Here is a 27,560-nt window from a genome sequence, read left to right as displayed (position 1 = left end):
CCGGTCTCATCACCCAGTTCCCTCAGCCGTCGCTTTTTCATAAATATATCTCTGGCCACTCATGGTCTGTGAGGTGCAACAATGGGAAACCCATCCAGATCCATATAATCACACTTTGAAGCCTTCCTGCAGTCTGTGGTGTAATGTCACCATTTAGTGGCCAATCATATAAACACCTGTTACCTCACCTGTCGGACAAATGGAAATCTTCTCTACCACACTGATGGTAACGCAACACAATGATAACTTAAATATGTACATGACCAGTCTAAACAGCCATGAACACAAGTTTAAATATCTGAATATTGTGTGCAAGTGAGGCATCTTTCTCACAGTGTTAAAGCTCGAACACAAAATGAAAATGTGAGGAACCAGGACAGGGAACTGTCCACACAATAAAGATCCATCCAGTCTCCAATGAGGCTGGAAAAGCACCACTGTAACAGTCAGACACCACAGCCTGAGCTACTGTATTATACACTGTACATATAAGAATAATTTAATCCAAAATAGATCAATTAAATAAAAAACAAATTATATATATATATGTGTGTGACAAAAATCATCAATCATCATAAAATGAAATAAAAGTAGAGAACTATACCTGATAATAATACACAGAAAAGGTGCTGAGACAGCCCTGCTGGGACCAATCGAGAAGTTTATAATTAATTTCCTATTAAATAAAGGTTTTATTTAATATTTCTATAGGAGCTAACAGAGTTGTACAGGACATAATGACGTTCTTGTTCCCCTCAGGATGAACTGGAATAACCCTGAGTCAGGAACCTCTGACTCTTCCTCTGGCGCCATCATCAGGTCACACTTTAATTTGTCCAACATTTTGCTTTATGACCAGATATCTGCAGAACTATTGACTTTCCCATCAGCCTCAGCTCCACTCTATGTTTACTGCTAATTAAGTTTGATCTGTATAGACATTATAGCCTATATTGAATGTTGATGTCCATTTTTGACTATTATACCAAGTCTCTGTTGTACATATATTTAAACTGGAACTGTACATACTGTAGGTCCACTGAGAGCCACTGGAAACCAGAGTCACATTCCTTGTATGAATAAACATACTTGGCCCATAAAGCTGATTCTGATTAGCACATGTTAGCAATTAGCTCAAAGTACCACCATGTCCCGTCTCAGCCATCTGTCAAAATTACTATCAAACCCTCTTCAGTGTTTGTCCAACATTTAATTGAGTCACATTAAAATCAATAAATAAAGGTGATTCCACAGCAATCACTGTGATGCAGGTTATAAAACATGTTTGTCTAAATGCCTTTGTTCATCAAGGTCGTGCCACACTACTCTCAGGTCTTTAGTTTAAAGCGTCTCCCAGCAGCTTTGTGAGAAAGTCTTCAGTGGACTGTTGAGATAAGAGCTTTTGTGAGTACAGACTCTGGTGTCTCACTGCTTTCAGAGGAGGAGGAGCTGCTTTTACAGATAAAATACCTTGTGAATGACTCTCAGAACCAACTGGGACCGGGTTTCTCCTAAAACTCACACAGCTGAGAGAAACTTTCAGCCTGAAGATGTTCAGTGAACACGGCTCCAGATTCACTGCTCACTCTGCTCACTCCCTCCGTGTCACCACCAATTACATTAATCCAGTCAGAGCACCTTAACTCCTCACCGCTGAGAGCAGGGAGTCAGGCGGTAACAGGTGGTGGGGACACCTTCTTCCCCGCCCCCAACAAACACTCAGACAGCTTCAACTCCGACTGGCTGCTCTCTTCTCTGCTGGCTCTGGTTTGGTGTTATGAAGCTGGCAGAGCTGCCTCACAGTTTGGAGGGCTAACACACCCCAGCGCCCAGGCTGTCAGGCTGCCAGGCAGTGGGGGGAGGACGTAGAGGTGGGGGTGGGGGGGCTGAGGCTGCTGGGAAAAGTGCTGGAGAGGAAAGAAAGGCAGGAAAGCAGGGAGGCTGTGGACTGTGAACCTGCTGCCACAAACAAACAACAAAGACTCAGCAGAGGACTGGGAAGAATGGGAGCCGCTTATGGAAAGAAGGTCAGTCCAGCACTGCTGCTGTTTGTCTCTGGTGGAGAAGGATTCTTTTTTGAGACCCTCAGAGCCTGAAATCAAACCGTTTGGTTTTACGGTAGATTTGGTCTTGTTTGAAGCTTCAACCTAGTCTCACGGCGGTTTGTGAAATAGTCGTGAAATGTAACGTAAAGACTTGTGTACATGGACAAGACTTCGCTGTTATGGTTCTGTTCGGACTCGCACAGCACTTGGTTCAGGTTTGGGAAATATCCTGGTCTGGTTTAATACAGAAAAAGTTCACAGTGACTTAAGACACAACCTGTTTATTTACATTTACCAAAACCACCAACTTTCACTAACCTTCACCAAAGAGTTTTTGTTGCCTAAACCACAGACGGGACTCTGGTCTCTGTCATCATGGTCCTGATCTTCTTATGTCCTGCATCCACAACCATCACCTGGTGACTCTGCTGCCCTTGATGAATGTAGCTATTAGTTTAATGGTTGTCCATAGAGTCATGAAAAAAAGAAAAATTCTCTGTCCATGTACACAAATCAATAGATTCAATTTCTTGACTATTTTGCAAACTGTTGTGAGAGTGGGTTGGAAGTTTGGCATCATTTATTTTACCATTTTGTCTTTAGCTACAGAAAAACACTAAAGTTTATAGTTTACAGGTTTAGTTTGAGCTGAACTGATCAGCTGATTCATCCATTAGTTGGTGGACACATCAAGCAAAAAATGGTAAAGACTCTGGAAACTGATGTTTTTTTGGATTATGATTTATTAAGTGATATTTTACAAACCAAATAATGAATAGAAATATAAAGAAGTGATTCTGCTTTCTGCACTCAACAGAAGGAAGAAGCTCAACTGGCCAAAGTTAAAGTAGCGAACAGGTCTTCTTAAAACCACATCGATTTAAAGACTGAACTTGAATAGATGAGACTTCTCTCAGTCTGTTTCTGCTTGTATGTTACATTCAGGAGATTTTCATTAAAACGCTACTGCCCTTTGTTCACCCTGCAGGACGGATCTAAACTATGTGCACCTTTAATATTGTTGCAGACACAGTCAAACTATTTATTCAGCCAACAGCAATTATGAACTTATAGCGGCCATAATGTCAAATGTCATAATCATGGATAACAACAATCCTCCCCATGCTGGGGCCTTGGGTACAACCCCAACCCTCACACCTGCAATCACACCCAACAGTAATGTCACAGTGTCCCGGACTACACCTGTACATCACTGCAGCCAGGTGCTGTGACAGAGACCATTCCTCTGTGAGGGCTCATACATGTGTTTCTTTCTCAGAGTAAAATTCCACAAAGATGGAAACAAAGCTCAGAAGAAAGTGATTCCTCAAACACCCTCAGAAAAAGCAGAGCATTTACAAATATTTGAGCTATGGGGCGCGACACACCTGTTAAAGAGGGCGTGTAAGGGTGTGTTTGTTGCTATGGTGACCAACAGCTGACAGCAGGGTGGAGGGGTGTATGGACGGAGGTATCAGAGAGGGTCATGTATCTGTAATGTCCCCTCAGATGGACTCATTAGTCTATTTTCAGTGCAGTGTTCCCGTCAGCAGCAGCAGGTGGGGGCCAGATGAAACTCAGAGCTGCACATCAACTCAGACAGAGGGTGGGTGGGTAGGGGGGCTCTGAAGTCTCAGTCTGTTAACAGTGTCGGTTTTTTCTGCAGATGATTTTTATCTTTAAAGCCCAAATATGTTGTGTCCAACGATGTAAACATTCCTGTGCCAGGTGTGTGTGAAGGCTGCAGGATTTTGAAGCGTGATCATCTGCACATGAGCTGGTCTGTCATCAAGAGGACTTCTGCCTCCAGAGCCCACTGCATCATCTTTTATTTTTAATCGTTTATTTATGACACCTCCGGGTTTTTCAGGCTATAGTTGATACAGCAGCAGCAGCAGCAGCAGATTCCAGTTGGGTCCTGAGTTGATTTATAGATAAGAGACTAACAGGTTGGTTTTCGTTCTGCTGTGATTGAGAACATATGTCGCGTTCACTGACCTCCTCCTGCTTCATGTTGGTGTTCACGTCAACCAGCAACAGTGAACACAACAGCTGCCAGAGTCTGGGCTCAGTTCTGGTTCCTGCACACTGTACACAGATCTCTGATCCAGATGTAAAACAAGGTCTGTACATGACTAACACATCTGGACAGATGGTGGTCAAAATGCACCCACACCTGTGTGTATCAATACAGCACTGATACAGTAAAGAGGGTGTTTTAAGACAGCAATCTTACAGTAATATGAAGACAAACATCTGCAGTCCAGGATCATTTTGGTTCATTTTTGTCTTTTAAACCATCCTCACCCCACATGCATGTTTCCCTTTGTCTCAGTACAAACTACGCTCTACTTTTGGATTCTCATATTGCCAGTTTAATAAATGACACAAGCAACACAGGTCATTCTGAATAAATGACAAATCTTTAGTCACAATGACTTGAAATATTATTATATAACAGTTAAAGGTCATTATAATAGAGTTTCATTAGATAATCAAACAAACAGCAGAAACCTGTTTACATGTAAAGTAAGTTTATTCCAGCTGGTTTCAATGAAAGTCTGTGTTTGTCTGCAAAACAGTTATAAAATAATTGTTAAAGCCCCAAAACATGAGCACTTTCAGCTTGTTTTGTCAGCATGTCTCTACGTGACTTATAAAAAAGTTTTCATGTTCACAGATGAACAGACGGACTCCACTGACGCATTTTTAAATGTTTGGTTTATTCACGATGGAATAAAAATGCAGCAGAGATTAAATCTATCACTGTGTTATAAAACTGGAGAATATGATTTAGTGACAGTCTGATGCTGTGAGAGAGTTGGCCTGGTCTCGACCAATCAGAGCTCAGATCCTGTCTTCTGCGAACTCATGTGTGAGTAAGTGAATCAAGTCCGAGAGAATAAATAGCAGAGTATTTTCAGCCGTGGTTACATAACGTCGCTCATTAACAACAAGAAGAACATGGAACCGATTCTGACCTCCGCCCACTGCAACCCGACAGATCCAGGGTCAGATTGATCTCTCACACTAAACACAGGACACACACACAGCTTTAAATAAACCAGGTTTGTGTGTTTGTGGTGTGTTGTGGTCATCAGTGGGTTAAATCCAGCTCGGACCAGAGAGGCAGATTAAGACAATCAGAGAAAATCTCTGCAGCTAAAAATACTGAAACAAGAGCTGCCTGAGAAGAAGAACAGGCTGGTGGGGGGGGGGGGGGGGGGGGGGGGGGGGGGGGGGTTCCTCCTGCAGGTCTCTGCAGGTCTTTGGCAGTAATACTTTAAATACTTTTTCCTCAGCTGTTGTTTTCCAGTGTCTGAAAGGTGATGTGACTGTCACTCAACTCATACAAATGTTAAGGAGGAGAAACTACAGGAGAGAGAAAGTTAATATCACGCACTAGTGTGATGTAAATGCACGAGGAGAGACAGTGAAGAAGTGCTCAGTGCATCATGGGAGTTCCCCCGGGACTTTAGACCTATAGCAGCAGAACTAAGGGATGGTTTGGGGCTCACCTGAGCCAGCCCCGACTGTCAGCTTTATCAAAGAACAAAGTTTTAAGCCTAAACTTAAATAGAGAGGGTGTCTGCCTCCTGAGGCCAAAGTGAGGGCAGGCCATGTGTTTATAAGATATGATGCACTGTTATAGATTTAATTAGCCAACAAGTTTAAAATTTAAATGGACAACTATTTTGATGATAAAGTCATTTTTCAGGTAGAAAAGTCAAATGATAGGTTCTAGCTTCTTAAATGTGAGAGAGAAGTTGAATCTCTTTGAGTTTTAGACTGTTGGGTCAAACGAAACCATCTGAAGAGAGCTTCTTGATCTAAGGGAAACTGTGAGGGACATTTTTCATTGTTATACAACAAACAGTAAATAAATGTAATATAATTGGAGGGTAATTGGCAAATTTGATCCCTCTCAACCAGTGACGACATTTAAATGTTACTAATGCTGCTACACTACTGTTATTGCTTCAGTAAATAACAATAATAGCAACACATTCATGTATAATAGTGTCTATTTTTCTATGAGTACCATTACTTTATTACTTTAAGTACATTTTGCTCAGTACATTTATGTACTTTTACTTCTGTGATATTTTAAATGCAGTACTTGGAGTACTATTATACTGCAGTATTATTGCTTTTCCTTCAGTAAAGGATCTGAATACTTCCTCCTGTCATAACTCTGGTCTGTGATGTTAGAGATGTAACAAAGCTGTTTGTCCAGCAGAGGTCAGACTGTCCTCAGGTCAGTTCTGCTCCTGTAGCCTGAACTGATTCAACCTGAGCAGACGAGCGTCAGGTGCCTCACCTGCAGTCAAATATAACAAATATATACAGAGCACAAATGTGCCTCAGGGGGCTTAACAATCTCTACAACAAACCCCCCTGTCCTCAGACGCTTGAGTAACTTCAGGAAGAGCAGCAGAGGAGAGGTTTGTCTTCAGGATGCACAGATTGTATCAGCACATCACAGTCAGTTTCTCAGCCGTGTGAGGAACAACACGTCTCCTCACACATTTACAAAAAGACAAGAAAGTTTCTTTTCTTTACATCACTTGTGTCCCAACACGTGGCCTTTAGTTTGTTTGCTGATTTGTCTATTAATGCAGTTTGCAGCACAAATAACAATAACAACTGAAATGACAGGGGCCCTGAGGTGTTACCTGCATCATTAATGTTGAGGCCCCAAATCTCATGTCAAATCTCATTTGACAGCGTTAGTTATTTCAGTGTATCTTGTGCTTAAATTGTACATATGACTTATTATAAATCAGCAGCTTAAGCTCCATTTAGTCCATATTCTTGTCTGCAGGGGAGGTGTGGTGATTTTTAACAACACCTCCCTGGTCATACGTCCCCCCACCCCCCGCCCTCACAGCTCTGTGGCGTCTCTCTCTTCATCTTTGTCCCAGTTTAAATGTCCTTACCCTTGAGTTAAATTACTGAGGGGCACAGTGGAGACTTCGTACTCCCCCTCCCCCCGCCATCGCCCCCATCAGCCCTGAAGAGGTGGGAGGGGGGTCTATGAGACAGAGAGGGCCTTGTCACCATGTTGAAGCCTGATGAGGTCTCCTAGCAACCAACACAAAGTCCATTCAGTCAGAGGGGACGCTGTCCAACTGACCTGGAGTCAGACAGGAGAGGAGCAGCTGAGAAACACCCTGAGAGAGGAGGAGGAGGAAGAGGAAGAGGAAGAGGAAGAGGAGGAGGATGGAGGGAGGAGGGAAGAGGAGGAAAAGAACAAAACTCTTGCAGCTGAGTGTTGTTAAAGGAACAGTTCAACATTTTTGGAAATCCTCTGTTTTATCGACTGTCTCCTTCAAATGAACTCTTGTGTTTCAGAGGAAACCATATTAGACCTTTAGTCTTTGCAGGTGGTGACTGACTGACACATGTTTGTTCCTCGGCTTAACAGCTTAAGCTTATTGTTCGATACCACCTACCTGTGTACTCCACTCAGCCTGACTCGTTGATATTTAGACAACTTTTATTTCCCATTCCTTTTAATAACTGTTTTGTGGGTTGATGATTGTCGTGTTGTGGATTTCTGCTTATTTTTCCACCGCTCTGTGATTCTCACACAATGACTTTGCAGTTACACCTTCTTTGTTTTCTTTCTTCTTCTGTCTTTTCCAGAAAGGGTACAACATCGACCACGAGCCTCCACTGAAGCAGCAGTGTGTGAAAAATGGAAAGCACCCAAACGGCAGAGGTAAGTTTGTCCCTCTCAGGTTACCGTGCAACCCAGAGAACAAAGGTGCCCTGTGGGAGGCGAGTCTGACCTGTGAATGGTTGTTCGGGCTTATCACTGCTGCTTCAGTGTTGATCCGGCTGTAATGAGCCTGTTGTGGAGCCACTGAACCATCAGCTGCTTCCTGAGACTGCCGTCTGCTCTGATTACACCATGAAGATATGTGACAGGTCCTCAAACTGCACATTCATATACCGGCACTGAGCAACCAATCAGGAGGCACGGGAAGATTCCCGGTGGCTGTTGGCCCAGTGACAGGGTCAGTAAACACCATCATTTTATAAATAGATCATGTTGGCTGTTGTGTTGCGTTCTTTAAATAAACTCTAATGACTACTGGATGGACTGGAAACCTGTCCAGGGTGTACCCCGCCTTTGCCTTCAGCTGGGTTTGGCACTAGCGCCCCGTGACCCTGTAAGGTTAAGCGGTATAGCTAATGGATGGATCGATACTTTTATGACAGCAGGATAATGTTGTGTAGCTTTGCTTTCTGCTGTGGTTTCATGAGAAATTGTAATGAAAGTCCTTAAAGTCTCTGTGGTCAGCTCAGGTCTACAGAGTTTTATTAAAGAAAGATCCAATGAAGGGAGACTAAATACTAAAATTAAAATATGTCTGATGTTATATTTACTGCTGTTCAGTCTGAATTCTAATCTCACACTCTCTATAGCTCCTGACTCATCACTAACTACTAGGTTAGCCCAAGTCAAAAGTCCTGGGCTTATTTTTATTCCCACTCTGCCCCTGCACATTTAAAACACTGACATTTGCTGGAATGAAACTTCACTCAGGAAGACTATCTCCTTCTGCGTGCCTTCTAAGTCAGAAGCATCATTTCCTGCTCTCTCTAAGCTCCGCCTGCTCATTCTTGTCTACATCCAATCACAACCTGAAATGCCACTCACCTGTAACCTGTCAAACTGTAAAAGTGTTGTCTCTCTCTGCTGTCATTCAGCTTTCATTTCCACACAGTGAACATTTTGTGTACCCTATCTTTTGCATTTTGTTCGCCTGCATCCTCTTAGTCTGCTGTGTCCTCTCCACTTGCCAAAGCATGTTGGATGATAAATCTGATCCTCTGGAGGATTTCAACCACAGGGGCGAGCTCCTGCTAGAAACAGCTCATTCTCGTGTTGCACAAGGCAAAAGTGCCACCAACTCACCTCTAGCTGAGAGAGAGTATGAGTTAAAAGAGTCCCGGTTCAGGGTCCAAGGCGTTTCTCCAGGTCAAAGGTCACTTTTACTCACAAACTTAAGAATAAAAACTAATTTTCAAAGTAGTTTTGACTGAAAAGTTAAATATCAGAGACTCTGTGAAGCTGACTTGAGGGGGGTTAGACATTACATGTAAGACATTACACTATAATCAGATATTTGCTCTAAGCTCTTGTACTGTCAAAAAAAACCCACAGTGGGTCTCTGTATACTGCTTTTTCTGTAGCAACGCCACAGCTGGACAGAATACAGCCGGGCACAAAAAGCTTTAAACTGATAATAACTGATGATAATAATAATGATACATTAGCTAAAGCAGTATCATTAAGATTAATCTGGGTTTATCAACCAATGAACCATTAATTCACATTTTCTTTTTTTTTTAATGTTGGTAAATTTGGTCAAATTTGGATGGAAATCTGACCATTGAGGGGTTGAAACGATTCCAGTAAAGAAACATCAGGTTATGTTCACATTAAACTTATTGCTCAGTTCAGATTTTTTTTATTCAGATCCAGTCTCTTTGTGTTGATGGTTCACCTTCATAGTTGTAAATGACATGGATCAAGTTCTGGTGTGAACGCTGCTGCATTCATACAAGAAAAACAGTAATGCGGTCCATGCAACAAGGACTAAATGATGACAACATGTAGAAAGGTGAGACATTGAAAAAAAAAACAAAAAACACATGAATCCTGATCAGAAAAATCTGATTTGGGCCACTTCAGCATGAAACAAACCAGCAGCTCATCACAGGGCGTCCAGACTTTAATGTCTCTAGTCTTTGAAAACTGAAACTCTGAACCCGCTGGATCTGGAAAATGAACTGAAGCTGACAGCAGTGTGGGAAAATGCTGAGAGCAGAAATGCAGCTTCACACAGAGGAGAAAGAGGAGGAAGAGGAAGAGGAGCAAGAGCAGGAGGAGGGGAGACAGAAGGAGGAGGGATGGGAGTGAGAAGAGGCGAAGGAGCAGGAGGAGGAGGAGTGAGAGGAGGAGCGAGGGAAACGCTGAGCGGATCATGTGACCTTTGCTTTACACTGGGCATGATTCAGTGAGAGGAGAGGAGTCAGAGCAGTGCTGCTGCTCCCACACACTGAAGCATATGTGGATCATCAAGACCAGATCAAAACCACATCAGATGGACCAGATGGATCAGAGGAGGATCAGCAGCCCCGAACAGCCCAGCACAGCCAGGGAGGGGATGGTGAAGTCTGGTAAGAACCAGAGGAGGACCAACTCTGATCCTGGATCCCTCTGAAGCTTCTTTCGTTCAGGTTGTAGTGAACTAACATGTGTTATACCAGTGGGCATGTACTTCACTGTTTTGTTTGTTTATTATGTTGTGTTTATTAATTTTGTAAGAGGTGGTTTCATTTTTCTTTTTCTGGGCAAGAACAGCAGATGTAAATTAGCCTCCTGGACTAAATCTGACTGATTTACAGTCCTCTGTTCTGGTGATCAAAGTGTCAAATAAACCAATAAAAGGAAACTAAATGTGGGTTTCTGTCCTAAATCTGCAAACCACTGAGAATTCCCAAACTGTGAAAATTGTCCTACTAACCATGAAATTAAGTTGTTTCAATCCTGTCATTCTTCAGTTTTATTGAATTTTCTCCATATTTATTGAATCTGTGTGTCTTTTGATAAATCTATAGAAAAGTGAATTGTGAGTAGGTTGTTTAAGACAGAAGGAAACTGAAAACAAACACAGACTTTTCTTTAAAAATGTCAAAAACCTCCAAGTTGATTAAGATTATTTCACCTGCATCACTTGCATTCTAATCTTTACTTAAGGTACAGGTGTGTTATCAGGAAAGAAAACTTTCAGTAGAACTGATAATAATCATTATGTAGAAAAATGGCTTGTGAGTAAATAAATCTTACTGATACATTTTAAGTCTGTGAGCACAATTTAAATATTGATGTTGGTCATTTTAATTTCCTTAATATAGCATTGTGTGGTTTAATCCATAACAGTGCATCATAATTTATGAGTTTATCATTGGCTTTGTGTGTTAAATGTTACAAACCTATTAACACAGTATTTAAATATGAAATACTTAAGTAAAGTACCCTCAAACTTTATCTACATACAGTACTTGGTTCTTAATTAGTTAGTTATCATACCTGCTTTTATGATTTACATTTCATTAATAATTCAAGTCTCATGCGTTGGAGAGAAGGATGGTGCAAATTGTTAATAAACCAGTGTGAGGTTGGTGAGTGTAGGACGAGACTGAGAGGATGAAGTCACTGCTGCTGGTGGTGGGAGTTTTACATCAACTTACTCTGAGATTCTTATATAATATAAGATTTTCACAGGTTTTAAGGAATCTGGAGTTATGAAGATTCAGCTGGTTTACAAGCATCCCCTGGTGTTTTCCCCCGGCTTCTGGCCAATATTCTCTGGTGTTTCAGTTCTGGTTTAGTCCAATATTCTTTGGTTTTTAAGCCCTAGTTCACTTCAGTATTCTCTGGTGTTTTAGTCCTGGTTCGGTCCAGTATTTTCTGGTGTTTTAGTTCTGGTTCAGTCAAATATTCTCTGGGGTTTAAATCCTTGCAATGTCCAGTATTCACTGTCGTTTTAGTTCTAGTTCTGTCAAATATTCTTTGTTTTTTTTAGCCCTGGTTCAGGCCAGTATCCTCTGGTGTTCTAGTTCTGGTTCACTCATATATTCATTGCTGTTTTAGTCCTGGTCCAGTCCAGTATTCTCTGGTGTTCTAGTTCTGGTTTTCTCTGATGTTCTCTGGTGTTTTAGTTCTGGTTTAGTCAAACATTCTCTGGTGTCAGTGCAGTAAAAAAACATGATGATTTTGTTGGTGGTGATCAATAGCTGCACAGTTTGACCCCTAGTCAAACTATTTTGTCTTTTGCAACATGTCAGTGTTTGACCTCTGTTTATGTAAGAGTTCAGACTTCAGCCTGCTTGTGTTTGAACAGTTATCAAATCTGTGCGTGTGTGTGTGTGTGTGTGTGTGTGTGTGTGTGTTTGTGTGTGAGTGTGACACTGAAAAATCATAAAAAATTCTTCAAGATGAATGAATTAAAGAGTAAAGACATTATCTTCTGACATTACTGTGTAACATGATCACATTTCCTCCTGGCTGAGCTGGAGTCTGGAGTCTGAGACAGTCTTCCTCTGCACTATTATCAGACAGAAGCAGAAATAAGCTTCTAGTTGTAACCAGATAACAGGCACTCACAGAGATGTCAATACTACAGAGAGGGTTTATTTTGCACGTCCTGTCTCGAATCAATATGAAACCACACAATATCTCAAAGTCCGTCCAGGTTTCCTATATCAGTCCTGTTCATTTCTCCCAAAGACAATCAGCTGATTTCTCTCCTGTTGAATCATCAGAACAAATTCGGAGACTTTCAAATCAAGTTAAGTCTGAGTCCATGGTCAACTGAAGAAGCTATAACATATATTTTAACAGTGTGTCATATTATTATGTTCAGGAGTCTGATAGTAATGAACCTGCAGAGAATTATCAGGTGAATCTGCAGCTCCCTTTGGCTTTATATTGAGTTGCTGCTCAGATGTATTATTTTGTTGACCAACAGTCCAAAAACAAAAGATGCTCCATTTACTGTGATATATTCATGCAGCCATCATTCAAAGTCTTCTCACCACAGGGTTAGGTTACGTCTGTAACAGTTGAGTATGGCAGGCCAGACTCTCACACTGCAACTCCATTCACCTGAATCATTGTACAACACAAACATAATAAGGGCAGGTAAAATTGTATCTGTCCATCCAAGTAGCAACTTCAAGTGCTGGAAAAGGAAGCCAACACAAAGTGCTAAAAACTGCAGTTCCTTGAATGGCCACTTGAGGCTGCTCCAAAAGTGAGTCAATCCCTTTAGACGCTCATGTTAAAATGCACAACTTCAAAGCACAAATAAACATGTTTACAGCCTGGTCCAAAAAAATATTGAAGAATGTCTTTATAGCTAATTCCCCCTTTATGGCAACTGTAGGGGGATGAATTTTCATATAACTTACACATTTAAATTTTATTAAGGCGTAAAGTTATGCAGTGACTGGTGAGTGTATGCGTGACACAAATCAACATGCACCAAAGTTTCAGCTCCACACACACCCCACCTCTTTGGATTAGCTGGGAGTTAGGCGGAGAAAGGCACTGCCAAGATGGCAACAGCTCAGCAGCCCACTCTGAGCTTTGACACCGCTCTACAAAAACCTATAAGTAATGTAATGGAGGATATGTCCATCTTTCTATACAGTCTTTCGTCCCATCCCACCTTGCTCATTGTCTGTGTCAGCCTCTGCCCTCTAGGGGGTGCTACAGCACTCTATCCACTAAACGCAGTTAAAACCAGATTTTTTTTCCTGAACTCTGCCTCCTATTGTCTAATCCCTGCAATGTTGTATTGTGATAGACACAGCTCCTCAATTTCATTTATTGCATAATATAAGCTGTGCTGCAGTCTTTAATTTTCCATAATGAACAAAATCAGATTTTACTGACTGTAGTCCTATGGCCTTTAACCTGAAGTGATACAGAAAAGAGAAAAACAGAAAATCTCAGACATTAGAGAAATGGACATCTGAGAATGATCAGAAGTTTTACTTATGTTTCACACAATTAATCAATAATCAGAATAGTTGCCAATTCATTTTCTGTTGATTTACGAATCAATATCTGGACTAAGTGTTTCAGATTTAGTGTCAGATGATGCAGCAGATGTGCTGACCTTAAGATCACCAAGCAAAATGCCAAGTGTCAACAGGAGATATGTGAAGAACAAAGCCACCAGACTCTGGTTTTCCAGCTTCACTATCAACACTGAGTCCTGACCTCAACCCTATTCAACACCTCTGTGAGGCAGATCTGATCACCGATGCTTTCATGCCTGAATGGGAACAAATCCCTGCACCAGGTTCAACATCTGCTGTTATAACAGCTGTCCACATACTTTTGGCCATGTACAGTAACTATCCGTGGGTTTCTGACAGAGACGAGCCGATGACTAACCATTTCAGAGCTCATTTAATTTTTCTGAAATATGAAGCAGCAGTGGATGTTGGTCTCTGGTTGCACTTGAGAAAGAGGTCATTGTGTGAAGTGAACTGTATGACATCTGATCTCTGTCTCCCAGAATATCTGAGGACTCGGATCAGATGCCGGTTAATCTGTTCTTTCTTCTTTCAGACAAACAGGGACGATGGACAGAGGCTCAGAGACAGAGTCAGTTTAGACTGTAAAACATAAAAACATGGACGCCTGTGTTAAAAAACACCCTGGTTCATCCTGACAAACAACATGTCATCATGAAATAACCAGAATGAATGTCTGAAGTGTTGGCAGCGACCCCTACAGGCTGCAGTGTTTATTACACCAACAATATGAACAAACATCCAAAGTTGTTCTTGGAGCTAAGTTTCAGATTTTAGAGATTTAATCTCAGAATGCTGATAGTCCAGTCTTTTCTGTCCTTGTGTGTGCAGCCTCAGCGTATGCAGACCTGCAGCAGCACCGGTCTGAGGGTGTCCACAGGAAACCGTCCCCGGTGTCCAGCTACGTCCCCCAGCCTGACTACTTGGAGGGAGATGAGGACGACGACCTCATAAAACCCAAGAAGCTGGTGAATCCTGTCAAAGCTTCAAAAAGTCACCAAGAGCTTCACCGAGAGCTGATGAGCAGCTACAAAAGGTACACATGTGTGTGAATACATGCACATGTGGGGACACGTTGGGGAAATTTACCAAAGTGAGGACATTTGTTGGAAATGAGAATATGTGTAGAAAGTGAGTATTTTTGCAGGAAGTGATGACATTTGTGAAAGATGGCAATTGTTTTTGGGAAGAGGGGGCATTTGTAGACACTGAGGACATTTCAGGCAAGTGAGAACTTTATAGTAAAGTGGGGACATTTGTTGAGAGTGGGAACATTTTTGGATCTGAGGGCATTTGTTGAAAGCACAGATATTTTAGGAAGATAAGGAATTTTTTTTTTTAGAAAGTTTTGTATGTTTTTGGAAGGTTTGGACATGTTTTTGACAGTGGGGACATTTTTGAAAGTGAGGATATTTATGGACAAACAAGGCTCCATGTTGACCTGGGGAGGAAGAGCAGTAGTAACAGTGAGTATCTCTGCCTCACCCTATAACGTCAGAATTTCTATGGGATTTTATTAACAACAACACAGAATCTGCTGCTGTCTCACTTCGTCTTCAGTGACTTTATAACTCTGAGGGGAAATGAAATGAGTCCTGACATCAGAACGGATTTTTAAGCAGTTGGTCCAGATTATTGAGGGTTAATGACTTTAATCTCTTGATGCTGTTTCAGATTAAAATATGCTTCCAATGTGGACTCACGCAACATCTGCTTACTGACCCATATCATCATTTAGTTGTTGCCTACTGACCAATCAGAGACAGTACATTCTGGTCAGATATCTTTCATTACATGAGGAGAATCAGACTTTACTCCTGTCCTCTCTGAATCTGCTCTGTTTCAACTGTTGAGCTCAGATTATGTTAAGTTTTTGAAGGAATGAACAGACGCTGCTAAGCAACAGCCTCCCACCTCACAGGCCTTCATCGCCGTGGAAGCTGGGAAAGTTTTCACATCACCTCCACACAGTTGCTCATTCACTCACACAGCTTTTACGCAGTGGGCAAAGCAAGATCGACTATTCTCCTCTGTTTTATAATTCAGGAGGAGAACGAAAGCTGGAGGAGGACCAGGAAAACGCACAAATAAAACACACTGTCATCAACATCTTCACCTGTTTTGTAAATCAATTAAAACTTTACTAAAAGCTGAACTTCACATACTGTAGGTGCAACTTGAGTTACGAGCGTTTTGTGGAAAGCTCAGAAAATGCTTTTGGAAACAAAAGAGTGGAGAGAAAAACAGACTGAAAATGCAAATGGCATGATAATTATGCACCAGATACACTGATGATGTAATGTAAGGTTTCCAACCCCCACAAAAACACATTGGAAATGTGTGTTTTCTGGTGCTAAATGAGCAAAAACCATGTCTTTATATGAATTTTAAAACTGATATATGTATTTTTCACTTGTGAAACTCTTTAATTTTTTTTTTATAATTTCAGATTTGACCTGATTTCATTTTTTTTTTGGTAAATAACTCAGCTGGTTCACTGGTTAATGTTTGATTTTTAACAGACTGCCCTCTGCTGGATGAAACACTGATTACAACACAGAAAAACACCTCTCTTCATTCACAGACACACACACATACAGTATACATACACACAACAGACAGTATTAAACAACAACACAACACCCTGTCAGGAAACAATCTGCTCTTATTGAAAGATATTCTAAAATCAATAAAGTAAAGAGTCGGTGTGTGTTTTTACAGGGGTGGGGTCAGTGTGGAGATGAAGCCGGAGCTGCACAGAGTGCTGGAGTCCAGGAAAAGAGATCAGCTGATCAAACAGAGGAAACAGGAGGACGAAGCCCGAAAGAAGATTTCTCCACTAGAGGCCGAGCTGCTGAAGAGACACAAGAAACTCGAGGAGGTAACACACACACACACACACAAACACACACACACATACACACACTTGCATGTTGGCATGTTAGCCGATTAACAGTAAACACAAAATCCAGTCAGATGGATCTTTAATGTCTGTACAAAGTTGTTCATCAAGCCATGAAGTGAAAACTTTAACGTATTGGTGGCGTTAGAGGAAAGTCATGTGATCATCATCTGACGTTCCCCACACTAACAGCTGTTTCTCATGATGCCATACACGGCATGAACCGCAATGATCAGGTATAGGAATGTCCCTGATGTACTGAGTTGGTTGTCCTGCCGTTAGTCTTCGCTCAACTCTGCCTCCCAATGGTTTCTCTGTTTTAATGTTGCAGCTGGAGAAGCAGCAGGAGAAGGAGCAGGAGGAAAACCTGAAAGCACCAGAGTTCGTCAAAGTGAAGGAGAACCTGAGACGGACGTCCTTTCACAGTAAAGAGGAGAAGGAGGTGTAGAGACAGAGCTGCTGTCCTCCAGGAGACAGCGAACTGAGAACCAGACTGTCCACATGTTTACAGGACACATAGAGGACACACTGTGTCCTAACTGAGGACACACTGAGAACACGCTGAGGAGACTGAGGACACACTGAGGAGACAGCTGGACATAACAGCTGTGGTGTCTCTCAGGAGTTGAGCTCTGAACCTGTGTTAATGGGGTTAATAGTGAACAGCTATCTCAGGTAAACACTCCTGGAATAGTGAACCTCTGCTGTGCTGACACATGGTACGTGATGGACGGATCACCATGGACGTGTAAAACTACTGTCTTCTCAGAGGGAAGGACAATGTTAGAGACCATATAGATTTGAGTTAATATCAGTCTCTGTTTCCTTACGGAGGAAACTCAGAAACATCCAACAAAAAGTCATGAAGAAGTTTTCTTGAGTCTCTTTTTTTTGTTTTCAAGTGTTAAATCAAATTTACAGCATTATACAGAAGTTAACTACAACTCCTGTGATGCATTTAGACACTTCAAATCCTGTCACAAGACACTAATGGCAGGTGAGGTTTACAGTCAAATTAAATTTAGCTGTGAGAGAAGTGAAAAAGTGAATCTGCAGTTTAAATCAGTTTTAACAGAGTTCAGCAGCTGTGGAGCCATGTTTGTTAACAACTGTAACAATGAAAACATGGCAACAACATGTCTCCATGGCAACGACAGCTGAGGCTCATGGGTACTGTAGTATTTAGATCATCAAAATGACAACAAACCTACTTTTGTCAGAGACAAAGCTTAAATAATTCAAACTGGTGTCAGAAACGTACAGAGAGACCACTGTTATTCTGTGCTCAGCTTAAAGATACAAGTGAAATGGAAACCGCTTCAGATGCTCCTCACATTTCATTTCACAACCACTAGAAGACGAGATCTTAAGATTCAAAATTTTCTTGTTATTACAAAATACATAAAAGTACAAGATATGGAAGTCGTAATTCCAAGAAAATATTTAATTCATATGACATTCATATCTCGTAATTGAAAAATTGGGCATTTATTCTTGTAATTACAAGATATTAATTATGTACAATTATGGAATCGAGAAGCCATAAATACAAGAAAGGGTCTCATTATAATTATGAGAAACAGAAGATGTAATCATAGATGAATATGAATATTGTTTTATTGTAATCACAAGATGTTAAATCATAATTATGATATAAAGAAGTTGTACATTGAGATTTGTATTTAGTGCTTATGTTTTATGAGATTTGTGGTTGGTTTGTTATCACCACATGCAAAATCAAGGTTTTGTGAAAAAAATCTCACAATTACAAGATTTTGTATCTTGTATCTAGATTGTGTGCACTTTTGTGAACATTGTAGTTTTAGAAGTGTACTGCTGTCAAGAAGAAACAAGTTTTTCTTTTCTGCAAGATCAAATCTTGTAATTAGACTAAACTTATCTTGTATTTTCTAAATATTGTAATTCTTGTATCTTGTAATTACAAGAAAAAACAGTGTGATTGTGATTGTCAGGACTTCACCCGAAAGCTCTGACTGGTGAAGACAAACTTTTTAAAGATGAAGAAAATGTTGTCGTCTCTTCAAACAAACTGAATTTGTGCCTAAATCTCATCTGTGTGTCAGTGGATGAAGATTTCACAGGTCAAACTTCAGCTGCACTGTAACAAATGCTTTCTGTCACTTGTTCATTGTTACACATTCAGAATTATGATAAAATGTCTTAGACCTGATTTGTAGGTTGTAATGACAAGTTAACTGAGTTTATTACAATGCACAAAAATCTTAATTATATGAAATGATCTCATATCTTACTTTTACAAAATACATTTTTTTCCTTGTAATTACAAAATGAAAATTGCATATGACTATAATACACAGAAACTCCACACCTCAAGTTATTATTATTGTAATTATGACGTGAGTTAATTACAGATTAATTATTAATTATTAGAAAACATCTTATGAGAGAATTACAGTCCAGTGAACAAAGAGTCATTAATATTCAGCTGAACTGTAACATGTGTTTTTCTCTCTGACATTGTGAATGTTGTGATGACATTTAACAGACGGACAGAAAGTTATTGTGTGATGTGTATCAAAGAAAGAATAAAGTAAATCAGAATCTGTTGACAGGAGACACGAGGCCTTTGACATTAATATGATGGGATTTATCAGAAATAAAATCCTCCTCTCACAGGTCACATTAAAGTGTAACTGAAGCCTTACGTTGGTCGTAGTGAGCTGTACAATCACTGAAATCACTTTGGACTTTCACTGTGTAAACAATGAAGATTAAAATCTAACAGACTTGTTTTTGTTTCTTTCTGACTTAACTGTATTTTTTTTGTGTGGCTTTTAAAACACTGTTTGTTCTGAAGAAGGTTCAGACTCAGCTGAATAAAACTAGAAACTGATGCGAAAATGTGTCAACATTATGAGAAATAAAAGACTAATCCTGCTGTTTTGTTGCTTTATTATTGAAGAAAGATTTGATTTAATGTCCTGTGATACAAACTCTTTGGTATCCAGGTGTGGTCAAGGTGGTTGACAAGTTAACACTTCTATAAATACCATTATACAAGAAATAATCCAAGAAATCCAAGAAAACACGTAAGTACAAGCAACAATTAAAATTATATGATTAAAAAAAAACAATATTTGTGGGAAAAATAATTATGCAGTACTAAAAAATGAAAATGATTATACAATATGCTTATCATCGGTTCGGTATTCAGTCTGTTTGTTTGAGAATGCTGTAATATTTTTCCTTCACTGTAAAATGTGTTTTCTAACTTGAATACAGACTCAAATGACTGGATAAGAAGGAGATTTTGTTTTACATTTCAGAAGCAGATCATATGCTTTAGGGTGGATCAGGGCGCCGACCCTCATGTGGGACATTTTCCCAGAATCCCAAAGATGTTTACTTATCAAATTAAAGGAAACATTTCAGATATTGTCCTCAAAGGGAAAATCATACATATTTATTAAGTGCAGTACATGAGTAAATGTAGTCGGTTACTTTCCAAATAACCTTTCGCTCTCAGTTATTATGTTGACCTGGCTGCTCTGTGATGAAGGTTTTATCCACTCGGTGTCTCTGTTTCTCCTCTTTCCTCCGGAAACTGAAGCTCAGTCAAGTCACAATCAAGCAGCCTGTGACCGACTTTAGCTTTGACATAAACTTAAAAAATGTTTTGTTTGGTTTTTTTAAAGTTTTTTTTAAAAATTCTTAAATAAGGACTTGATCATTAGTGAAACATAAATAAAGTTGTTGCAAACAGGCAAACATTTTATTCAGGTGAGCAAGTTCATTATTGATCTTCAAGGAAAAAAATATTTACTTGAGCTCCACTTATTCATTGAGGCCTGTTTTAATGATGAAGACCGTGAGTGCAGTTAAAAGCTCTGGGAAGAGACACCAAGGTAATGGAACAAGTTGTTGGAGGGTGTGTGGTGCAGATGTGGCCAACCATTATCATCTATTTTGGGATTGTCCAAAACTTTCATCTTTCTGGCATGACATTCTTGATTGTCTGGAATATATGTTTCAAATGACTATACAATTTGATGTCTGCTCAATGTATCTTTGTACCACAGTAATACATATGCAATCAATAGCAGACACATATCTAATGAAGATATTATTGATTGGAGCAAAGAAAGCTATAACAAGGAAATGGCTACAGCCCAACACACCGACACTGGAAGACTGGCAAGGGACTGTTCACGAAATCTACATCATGGAGAGACTGACATTCGCTCTAAAATTGCAGAAGTTTAAGAGTTGGTGGTAAAAATGGATCAGATATATAAGCTCACGGAGACCTGAACTGCTTTAAGTATCTCTATTACATGGCTTGAAGTACCAGTCTGCTAATCTTGATGGAAAAATGAGTAAATGTGACTTTCTTTGTTCAACTGTTCCTATTTTATACATGGTGAAATGAAAGGGAGAGTAATAGCTTGGAGAATATGTCCAAACACATGTTTTTGTTTAGCTCTGTATGTGTGTAATGGTGCTGAAATGACTTTCTATGTTTCTCCCTGATAAAATAATAATAATAATAATAATAATAATAATAATAATAATAATAATAAATAAATAAATAAATAATAACATCTCTGGAAGAAGCTAGTAAGTGGACCTTAGGTTAGGAATTTGATTTTATTTTTAGCTTAGGTTTATTTTGAAACTGCGACCGGAAGCTGTCTGTCTTTGTACTGGCTGACTTGACGGGTCCACCGCTGCCGAGCAGAGGCTGACGCAAAGCCGAGACCGCCGTCAGGGACCGGGCTCCGGAGCCGCCGGAGCCGCCTCGCACCGTGTGCTGCATTGTTCAACCGGTCAACAGAGGCTGACACAGCGGAGCCGGTGACCCGGTTCTACCGCCTGAATGTGAGGCGGACCGCCCGGACCGGCGGCTGCAGCCCGTTCGTCTGTTCGGGTACGCGGACCTGGAGTCGACATCAGCGGGATCGATGTGATTTGATGAACCGCTTTAAAATGGCAACCGCCGCCCGCTCCCGGCGACCATAGACCGACAGGCAGGTAAGTCAGCTTTACGCCGCCGGGGCGCTGAGCACTTCTCTCCGCGGAGGGGTGAAGCTCCAGTCGGCTGCGCTGCTTCAGGGGACTTGCCTTTATTTGGAGGGAAGGTCAAACCAAACTCCATTCCAATATCTGACAATTAAAACAATCCCGCTTTTTGGCAGACTTGCGTCGCTGTTCAAACATGGCTTATGGATTTTTTGCAAATGTTTTTGGTCTACAAGTAAATTCGGCACACATATTATCCACCTAAAAGTTGTCAATTGCAGTAGATTTTAGTCCAGGTTTGAGAATGGTTCGCACCGCTTGCCACCGCCCTCCGTGGCAGCCTGCGGTGGAAAAACCCTGATACGAATAGAAGTCGAATAAGTGTTTAAAGTTTAGAGTATTTTTAAAAAGTTAACAACGAGTTGATGTAACGGTGGTGTCCTTCTGTAAAACGCAGCAATGTTGCTTAAAAATATCTATTTGGCTGGTGTGGATGTTGGCCGGTGAATAAGCCCACGTTAAAGCACCGGATTTCTGAATGGAGTCTGGTTGGACTGTCTCTCCATGCTACTGGCCGGTGCTGTTGGCTGCAAACATTGCAGCAGACAGTCGGGAGGCTGCAGCAGCTGCAGCAGCAGCAGGAGCAGCTGTCACAGAGATGTTCGGACACATTTCCACTCAGATAATTCTCCCATTCACTGCAGAGGTGACGACGCCTGTCACCTGTTTTCTCTGCGAGTCTGCGCCGTTCGCGTCTCTGCTTCTTCTGCAGCTCGAGTCTCGGAAGTTTTACTTTCCCAAGAAAAATGTAAATATTATACTCGGTGACAACAAACAAGCTGAGGGTCGCAATAAAAATGCGCAATGACCGCTCACATTTAATCGCGATTGTCTATGACGTCACACACACACCTGTCTGAAACGCAGGGCGAAGATAATAATAATAATAATAATAATAATAATAATAATAATAATAATAATAATACACCTGAAGTCATTTACAGACTTTTTAAAATCTGCATTATCAAAAGGTTCCTGCAGTCAGATAGGACAATCCTGACTATTATGAATGAATCGATGCCTTGCTCAAAGGCAGTGGCAATACTGTTCCTGTCCTCTTGTCTAGGTGGAAGGGAACAAGAGAAAACTACCGTGTGATCAGGTTTATTCTTGTTATGCTTTTTTTATTTTGAAGATGCTCCATATTCTCAGTGTGAGTCATTGGTTTGGTATCATCTGTGTACTTGCAGTGCAGCCATAGGATGTGCAACTGTGGACAACTGTGACTGGGTTACTGTGATGCCGAAGAAGATTGAAAAACATGATGATTCTGGATGAATCCGGCAGTGTTTTATTAGCAAAGATTAAGTTAAAATCAATAATCAGACAAAGTCAACAGTCTCATCAGTCGAGTCAGCAGTTAGATCAGCAATAGAGAGCACAGACTGAGAGAAGGAGCAGCTTCATATCCTGTAGTTGTATCTCTGATCATCAGGTAGAGTCATAATGTTTGATGATTAATCACTTGTGACTAAGGCTTCGATCACAGGTCAGACTGTGTGTGTGTGTGTGTCTGCTTGAAGGTCAATTAAACTTTATTGTGTGACCTAGAATGATCAGAAGATTCTGGACACGGAAGAAGGAAATGAAATTAAGGACAAATAAAATATAGCATAACAAGCACCAACTGTGACCAAACAAAAATTAGACTTTGTTGTGTTGAACTACTTTACTACTGGGAGTGTGTGTCAGTGAGTAAATGGTGTGAGTCTCTGGCTGCAGCGTGTCCCACCACTCTGACATGAAAGTTATGATTACTTCAGAGCTGGATTCTTGATCTTGAAGATCAGGCTCTCGGTCTCATGGTTGGAGCGCTGCCTTTTAACAACCATCAACACATATAAACACAAAATGAGAATAATACACTTCAGTAATACATTATAAATATCAACACTGCCACTATTTCACCAAGAATTACATTCAGTAATAAATGTAAAATATGAAAATATATTGTTGATTGTGCAACCCTCACTTCAGCATAGTAAAATAAACAGTTCTGTGTATTACCAGCAAGCTGCTTAACAAGCTACCAGCTAACAAGCTAACATCATAAACACTCGAGCCTGTTGATAAACATGTAAAGGCAACATATGAAAGACTGCTTACAACAAAAACTAACGCAGGCTGCTTGATTACAAAATAATTGAATACAGATCTGTGGTGTAGTATCATGCTAACACTTGCATTGATGCTTTGCAGTGCAACTCACCAATTCGGGATTTCAGAGCTTTCATTCTACAGGTTGTCATGGATAATGTGGGCTTGATGGACATCAGCCTGTCAGAAACAAAGCACAACTCAGTACACCTCATTTTTAAAAGCTTCTAGATTGAATGCAGGTGTGAAAGCAAACCTTCCCTGCACTGACCTGCAGCCGCTCCTCTCTCTGCAGCGGCACCGTTCCCCTTGGTTTTCAGGGTCAGGTTAGAATCAGGCATGGGCTGGCTGAATGGGCCTCCTAGGCACTGACAGAAATACAAACGTGTGTGTGTGTGTGTGTGTGTGCGTTGTTTCAGGTTCATTATGCACTTGTTTGTAATTGATTTATCAGCCGATAAGAGACCAGTGCAGATGGATCAATATCTGTGCGTCTGACACACTGAACACTTTTGGTTTTGATCCCATTTTTCATGATCTGAGACTTTTTCTAAGCTTCTTTCTCTCACATTTTGTTCATAAAAATGAAAGAGGGCTTATGGTCGACGTTAAATATACCACGTGCACCCTCTGTCAACGCGTGCAACATTTGAGTCATTGTGTTCTGTGATAAAACTGCACAATTTAAAGTGTCCTTCTATTGTAACCAGCCCAGGGCACACCTGTACGGTAATCATGCTGCTGTGTAATCAGCATCCTGATGTGCCACACCTGGATTATCTTGGCAAAGGAGAAGTAATCACCAACCTGTATTTAGACACAATTGTGAACAAAGTTTAAGAGAAATAAGCCCTCTGTGTAGAAAAGAAAATCTTAGATCTTTTATTTCAACTCATGAAAAGTGGAAGTAAAAACAAAAATGTTGCGTTTATATTTTTGTTGTAAATAACAAGAAACCGAGGAAGGGAAACAGAGAAATGTTCAGAAACCTATTTAAGGAAACCTGTTTATTTATGTTGTGGGTTGTGTAGAGAACATTTACACCAGCTGATATTTTTCATCCTCTTAAATTCTGTTTCTGTCGTGCTGTTTTTAGTTGCTGTTACATGAATGTTGCTGTTTAACTGAGCCACAGTAGCATTAGCTACACTAACATTAGCCACAGTAGCATTAGTTACAGTGACACTAGCTACATGAACATTAGCTACGCTAACATTAGCTCGTCCACAGTGAGTTAACCTACATAACTTCATATGTCATGAAGTGGAGTTTACCACGTCTTTCCTATGGGGCAGAAATGATCCAAATGTAAACGATAACAAGCTGTCGTAGCTTATTATCTGTACGGCACCATCCAGTTTTACTGAAGCTGCTCTGTCAGAGAATAAACTGTTTGCACAACAGAGACTTGATTTATCACATTCAGAGACAGGAGGACGTCAAACGAAGGTATTGATTTGAATATAATATGGGCCCTCCCTGTTCTGTCTGTTTCAAACCCACATTAGTGGATCTTGTCTCTCGCTCACAGACTCTCACTCTCTCCTGTCAGACTGTTGAAGATCAAATCATTTTCTGTTACAGTATTTTTCAGACTTGAGTTTTTCTGAGCTCATCATGTGCGACAGCTGTGATTCTTGGCTGTTAGACAGATTTTCGCCCTGGTTCATTTCTGCAGTGAAGGCAGACGTCAGCGGTGCTATAAACTGGAGTCACTCTGAAAGACTCTGAATGACTCCTGTTTTTATGAGCATGATCAATGTTAGCATAAAAACCTGAATGGAAACACTGGAAACAAATCCAAATATCTGTTTCCTGTCGTGTTGGGTGTAACAGTAGCTGTGTGGATGAAACGGACTTGAATGAATAAATGCTGACGAGGAGACTGGAACCTTTCTCCCATTAATCCGTGAAACAAACAGAAATGTCAGATTTTCATCATGTTTTCCACATGGCTTTCCATCGGTTGAGCTTTGACTGGAGCTTTTTTTTAATGACCTCATCTTCTTCTGCAGTGGCAGCGACTGGGGAATCAGCTCCATTAGATCTCAACGATATGCAAAAAAAAAAAAAAAAATCATATTGCGATTATTTTAGCAGATATTGCGATTGCAACATGAGTCATGATTTCAGTTGGAATGGTCGTTTTTTTGCATTTCATTTTCACAGAAAGAAAGAAAAAAATGACATTGATGTGAGTTTTGTTAGGTCTTTCCCTAAGAAGCATGTTCCTTTATGTCTGGAGGCCATGATTTGTAGGCTGGAGTATATCTCTGTAGCACTTCAATGCTATGTTTTCACACATCTTACTTTTATCAAAAAACTGCACCTCTTGCATTTTGGATATTTCACTTGGACACATTGCAATTTTGATAACATTTTGAATAAATCTCCACCAACCAGTCAACTCAGCAGCAGTGCAGGGAAACAAGACTTGACTCATCTTTTGCTTTGGACCATTTTCTGTAAACTCAGTAAAAATCTGAGCTCCATCTGGATGAAACCTGACATGTGTGTGTTGATGACAGTGGGCGGGATTTGGATGGTGACAGTGGTCCCACCCCCACATTGTGGGTCTCGGGGGGGTTCATGAGTGAAAGTCTGACCTCCACCACGTGACGCACTGACATCAGCTCTTTGTTCTCTCCTCCGCCCTCTGATTGAAAGGGTATAGTCTCTGTGGTGGGTGGCTGGGGGGGTTGTTTTCAGACAGACTGGGCTCTCTTCTTGTTCTGATGAGTATGTGATGTATGAAACGCCCAGCTGCGCTTTAACATTTACACTCAGGACAGAGTTTGTTTATATTATTATTGTATTAATACCGTGTCCTCATTGCTTCTGTATTGTCAGTTTTACTCCTTTAACACTGTGGTGAAGCCAGAGATTATTTTCCACAACAGGGACAATACAGTTTAATGTTTGGGGAGAAAAACACATTTAATCTGGACAGAGGCTGAAACTGAGAAAAAGATGTTTGCTAGAAAACCTTTGACCAGTAGCGAACTTAAAGTGGATGTAGGCAATATGTTGTACTTGATTTGTTGCTCTCCACATTCATTGAACTGATGTTTATACAGATAATGTCAAGACAGATTACAGACTTCAGGTTCTGCTGAATTACGACCAATAATTACCAAATACAAGGTGTGGTTGGAATCTACTCCCTCCATCACCACCAGCCTGCTGAATCAGCTGTGATGAGCTCCTGTTTGCAGTGTAGCCATGGATGTATAGACAACTATTTCTGGATTACTGTGAAACTGAAGAAAACTTCAAAACATGAAGTTTCTGAATGAAGTTCTGTAGCCTGTTTTGTCTCTGGTTTCTAAGTGGATTTCTGGAGGTTTATTCTGGATGGACATCAGAGATAATGATACGTCAGCTCTCCTTTAACTCTCTTCAACATTTCAAAGGGACTATTCTGACGATATTTCAGTCTGGCCCAACCCAGTAATTTTCCCACTGACATCACGCTTCGTTTTTGATTCCTTACTGATACTAGATACTGTTATATCCTAGAAGTAAGACATTTTTTAAGATCAATGTCTCATCTTTAGTAGAGTGGAAACAATTAATTGATTAGTTGAAAAGTCAATCTGCAAAAAATAAAAGCAGCTGTTTGATAATAGTTACTTGAAAATTGTCTCCTTTTTTTTTTTTTTCAAACAAAAACAACCCAATAGTCGAGTGGTCAGCCCAGCCCAGATGCTCTTAGCAGGCGAGTGCTGGTTCGACTCCCGACCGGCCCAACTCTTTCCTGCATGTCATTCCCCCTCTCTCTGCCCCTTTCCTGTCACACTCTACCGTCCTATCAAATAAAGGCCAAA

At 40.6% G+C, this 27,560-nt stretch overlaps 2 protein-coding genes and 1 long non-coding RNA gene across 4 annotated transcripts in view; 2 read left to right on the top strand and 1 right to left on the bottom strand.

Moving 5' to 3' along the window:
• The first annotated feature begins 1,762 nt into the window (after window positions 1–1,762).
• LOC139630858 (protein FAM107B) lies at window positions 1,763–19,495 on the top strand. 2 transcript variants are annotated; one of them, XM_071494633.1, is made up of 5 exons: window positions 1,763–2,027; window positions 7,695–7,770; window positions 14,505–14,709; window positions 16,395–16,554; window positions 16,907–19,495. In XM_071494633.1, the coding sequence occupies exons 1-5, from the start codon at window positions 2,004–2,006 to the stop codon at window positions 17,021–17,023; spliced, it is 582 nt and encodes a 193-aa protein (XP_071350734.1). In that variant the 5' UTR covers window positions 1,763–2,003; the 3' UTR covers window positions 17,024–19,495. The 2 variants fall into 2 exon arrangements, with proteins under 2 accessions (XP_071350734.1, XP_071350733.1); XM_071494632.1 differs by lacking the exons at window positions 1,763–2,027; window positions 7,695–7,770 and adding an exon at window positions 10,067–10,241.
• A 1,670-nt stretch (window positions 19,496–21,165) lies between these two features.
• Window positions 21,166–27,560, top strand: part of pik3c2b (phosphatidylinositol-4-phosphate 3-kinase, catalytic subunit type 2 beta) — a 41,653-nt gene continuing 35,258 nt past the window's right edge. The window contains exon 1 of the mRNA XM_071494629.1: window positions 21,166–21,588. The gene's annotated coding sequence lies outside the window, so the exon portion shown is untranslated. The remainder of the gene's footprint in view (window positions 21,589–27,560) is intronic.
• Window positions 21,598–24,109, bottom strand: LOC139630860 (uncharacterized). The gene is made up of 3 exons (XR_011693235.1): window positions 24,005–24,109; window positions 23,846–23,913; window positions 21,598–23,454 (listed from the first exon to the last, which is right to left on the bottom strand). It is a non-coding gene; the product is annotated as an uncharacterized lncRNA (long non-coding RNA).

This window comes from Trachinotus anak, unplaced genomic scaffold, assembly GCF_046630095.1.
Source record: "Trachinotus anak isolate AG129_WGS33_773 ecotype Australia unplaced genomic scaffold, CSIRO_AGI_Tana_v1 ptg000013l, whole genome shotgun sequence".
In the NCBI taxonomy this organism is placed as follows: Eukaryota; Metazoa; Chordata; class Actinopteri; order Carangiformes; family Carangidae; genus Trachinotus; species Trachinotus anak.
The sequence above is the reverse complement of the archived record's forward strand: the minus strand, read 5'-3'. Positions and strand labels throughout refer to the sequence as shown.